Source organism: Abrus precatorius, unplaced genomic scaffold (genome assembly GCF_003935025.1).
Source record: "Abrus precatorius isolate BTA unplaced genomic scaffold, Abrus_2018 Scaffold10, whole genome shotgun sequence".
Lineage (NCBI taxonomy): Eukaryota > Viridiplantae > Streptophyta > Magnoliopsida > Fabales > Fabaceae > Abrus > Abrus precatorius.
The window spans coordinates 21364872-21367605 of NW_020874292.1; the positions used below are offsets into that span (position 1 = coordinate 21364872).

Consider the following 2734-nt stretch of genomic DNA (forward strand, 5'->3'; position numbering starts at 1 on the left):
ATAGTAAAATGTTATTTTAAAAAAATATTTATTGTATTTTTATAATTAATACAATAATTATATATTTTTTATAACAATTTTATTTATAGATACTTAAACTCAATTTTAAAAATTGAGATTAACAGAAACTCTTAAATTAAAAACTAATATAACATATAATTATCATCATCTTTTTAAAGAATGCGCCCCGCTTAAAGGCATGTTTCCCCGGAGGGTAACTTTGGCAAATCCATTCAGAAGTATTAAATTCAAATTAATGCAACAAATATAAAGAACAGCATCAATCAAACTGCTGTATGAATTCATTCTTCAAAAATATTAAAAAAAAAAAGAACATATGTAAACATCAATTATGATTGAATTCATATACTTCAGAATAGAAGTTGAAAAAATCATTTTGAATATTGCTTTTAAACGATCCAATAACTAACAACACTTCTGTAAACAGAAATTTGTAGGTTGTTGCCTTTGGGGGTTCGTTCACGACTCTGAAATGAGACAATTTCAACACTTTTTCGAAAGGTTCAAAGTTCAAACATATTCTATCATACAAGCAGTCGTTGTAGTTCTTCTCTGCGCCGTTCCAACTCCTGGTAGGTGTCCATAGAAGCAAGTAAATTTCAGCAAAAAAATTTAGGAAAAATTAATATGGATTAAATGGAAATAAAAAGTTCTGAGAGATAAAATAGTGTGAATACTGTCAGTTATTCTTTATATAACAACAATCATGTGGTCATGCAGTTGATCGGCTAATTAAGAAAACTGTAAGTTGTTCTTTTCAAAATCCTTGATTTATTTATTTATTTTGTTCTTCAGCTAATTAAGAAAACTAATTAAAAGATAATCTCTTGATTTGAAACAATACAAGATGAAGCTAAAAGATGATCGGCTATTTGTCCAGTTGATTTCATGTGGATAAAATAAAATGTTGCAATGTAAGATCAAGGAAAATGTACCTACCAGCAATTGAGTTTGCACTAGGGCAATGTTATGTATTGCAAATAAGGAAAGGCAAATAACTAAAGACATGCATATGGAATGCGATCCAATATAAGCATATTACCTCAAAACTGCATGAATCATAACATCTTAATATAAGCATATTACCTCAAGATCCTTGGTTGCTTGCTCTCTAGATATCTCCTGCGTCTGGCGATAACTTTTCAGAAAACCGATGTCAACGATTCCCTTCAAATGGTAACACAATGAAACAGAAATTCTTATGTAGAGAAAAAAAAAATTAGGTTGACTGAGAAAGGTCAAAGCAAAGACAAAATATAGAGGAAGAATAATCTAACAGAAAATAGTTGCTAGATTTAACCCTTTACTAACTATTAGATAAATAGTAAGTCTGCTTAGATAGAAAAATTTGATAAATCAACAGAAAAAATTAAAAAATTACGAAATGAGTATAACTTTGCACATAAAAGAAGAAAACATAAAATCATTTGTATTATATACCCATAAAAGCTAAATCATGTAGGCACTCTTGACTAAATTGCTCTCTCTCTTCAATAATCTTACCAACAGAACGGAAATTACGCCACAAGTAAACAACATATAGCACGCTAAGCTCTGAAGATAAACAAACTCCTCTCGCTCTCCACAATAGTCACGGATAGCCCTTGTCATGACTGCAACACTACACAAGAGAATAACCAAAAGACTAAGAAACCAAACTACAACTACAACATGCATTATGAATTTTTAAAAAAAAGTTACATCATAAAGCGAAAACGTACAAGATCTGCACCATACCCCTGCCTACCCAATTCTCCAGAACCTGTGCATTAACCATGCATGATGCATCATGCATGGAAATAATAATATATTAAAGCATGCATAACAAAGGTTTGATCGATGAAGGAAGAAATTAGAAAAGGAAAAAAGTAACTAACCTTCGAGAACTTGATGATGAAGTCCCAATCCGTCTCGGCCAGAATCACGAAACCCCCGATGAAAACGGCGTAACACCGAAAAATGCCGTAAAAAACCTGAAGGACCCAGCAATAAAAAAGATAGCCAATAACATTAAAAGAAGAACAGTTGTATATATGTACAGAATTGAGAGAGAGAGAGAGACATCGGATTGGCGGTTGAAGGAGAGAAAAGCAGAGTAGAGGTTAATGGAGACGCAAAGAAAGGCAGAGAAAGCGGTAACGAAGCTGAAGCATCTACGTAGTGACAAGAAAGGGTCTGGTTCTGGTTCTGGTCCTGGTTCTGGTTCCGGTTCCCTTCTGAGCCTGGTTAGTACAGGCACCGCCGCCACGATCTCTCCCTCCACTTCTCTGCTCATTTTCACACCTCACCTTTCTCAACGTATTTCTTTATTAAATTCTTTATTTCTCTTCTCTTTCACTCTTCTTCTTATTTTCAATTCCAATTCCAACTCTGTGTCACAGCTTGCTTCTCCTCAACCAGAGCCGGACTCTTCACCTCTCATTCAAGCCATGCATGCAACAATCCATTCTCAATTATTTTATATAATAACTAAATCACACGTCTCCCCCTTCCTACCTTTCCCTCACTTGTCACTATTTCTTTCAATCTTGATTACAGTTATTCAGTTAGTTAGAGCTAACTTAGCAAGAATCAGGAGTGTTAGGGGATTAAGCTTTTAAAAAAACTAATTTAGTTCTATTTAAAATAAGATTAGATCTTAAATTAATTTATTTTTTTAAAATTAATTTAAATTTAGTTTTAAGATTTGGATTTGGTTTAAAATTTATTTTAA

At 32.7% G+C, this 2734-nt stretch overlaps 1 protein-coding gene across 1 annotated transcript; it reads right to left on the bottom strand.

Annotated features, from left to right (window-relative positions):
- Positions 1-270: 270 nt before the first annotated feature.
- LOC113852939 lies at positions 271-2452 on the bottom strand. Its single transcript, XM_027483341.1, has 6 exons — positions 2084-2452; positions 1899-1994; positions 1743-1783; positions 1525-1642; positions 1108-1188; positions 271-590 (listed from the first exon to the last, which is right to left on the bottom strand). The coding sequence occupies exons 1-6, from the start codon at positions 2294-2296 to the stop codon at positions 546-548; spliced, it is 594 nt and encodes a 197-aa protein (XP_027339142.1). The 5' UTR covers positions 2297-2452; the 3' UTR covers positions 271-545.
- Between the last annotated feature and the right edge of the window lie 282 nt (positions 2453-2734).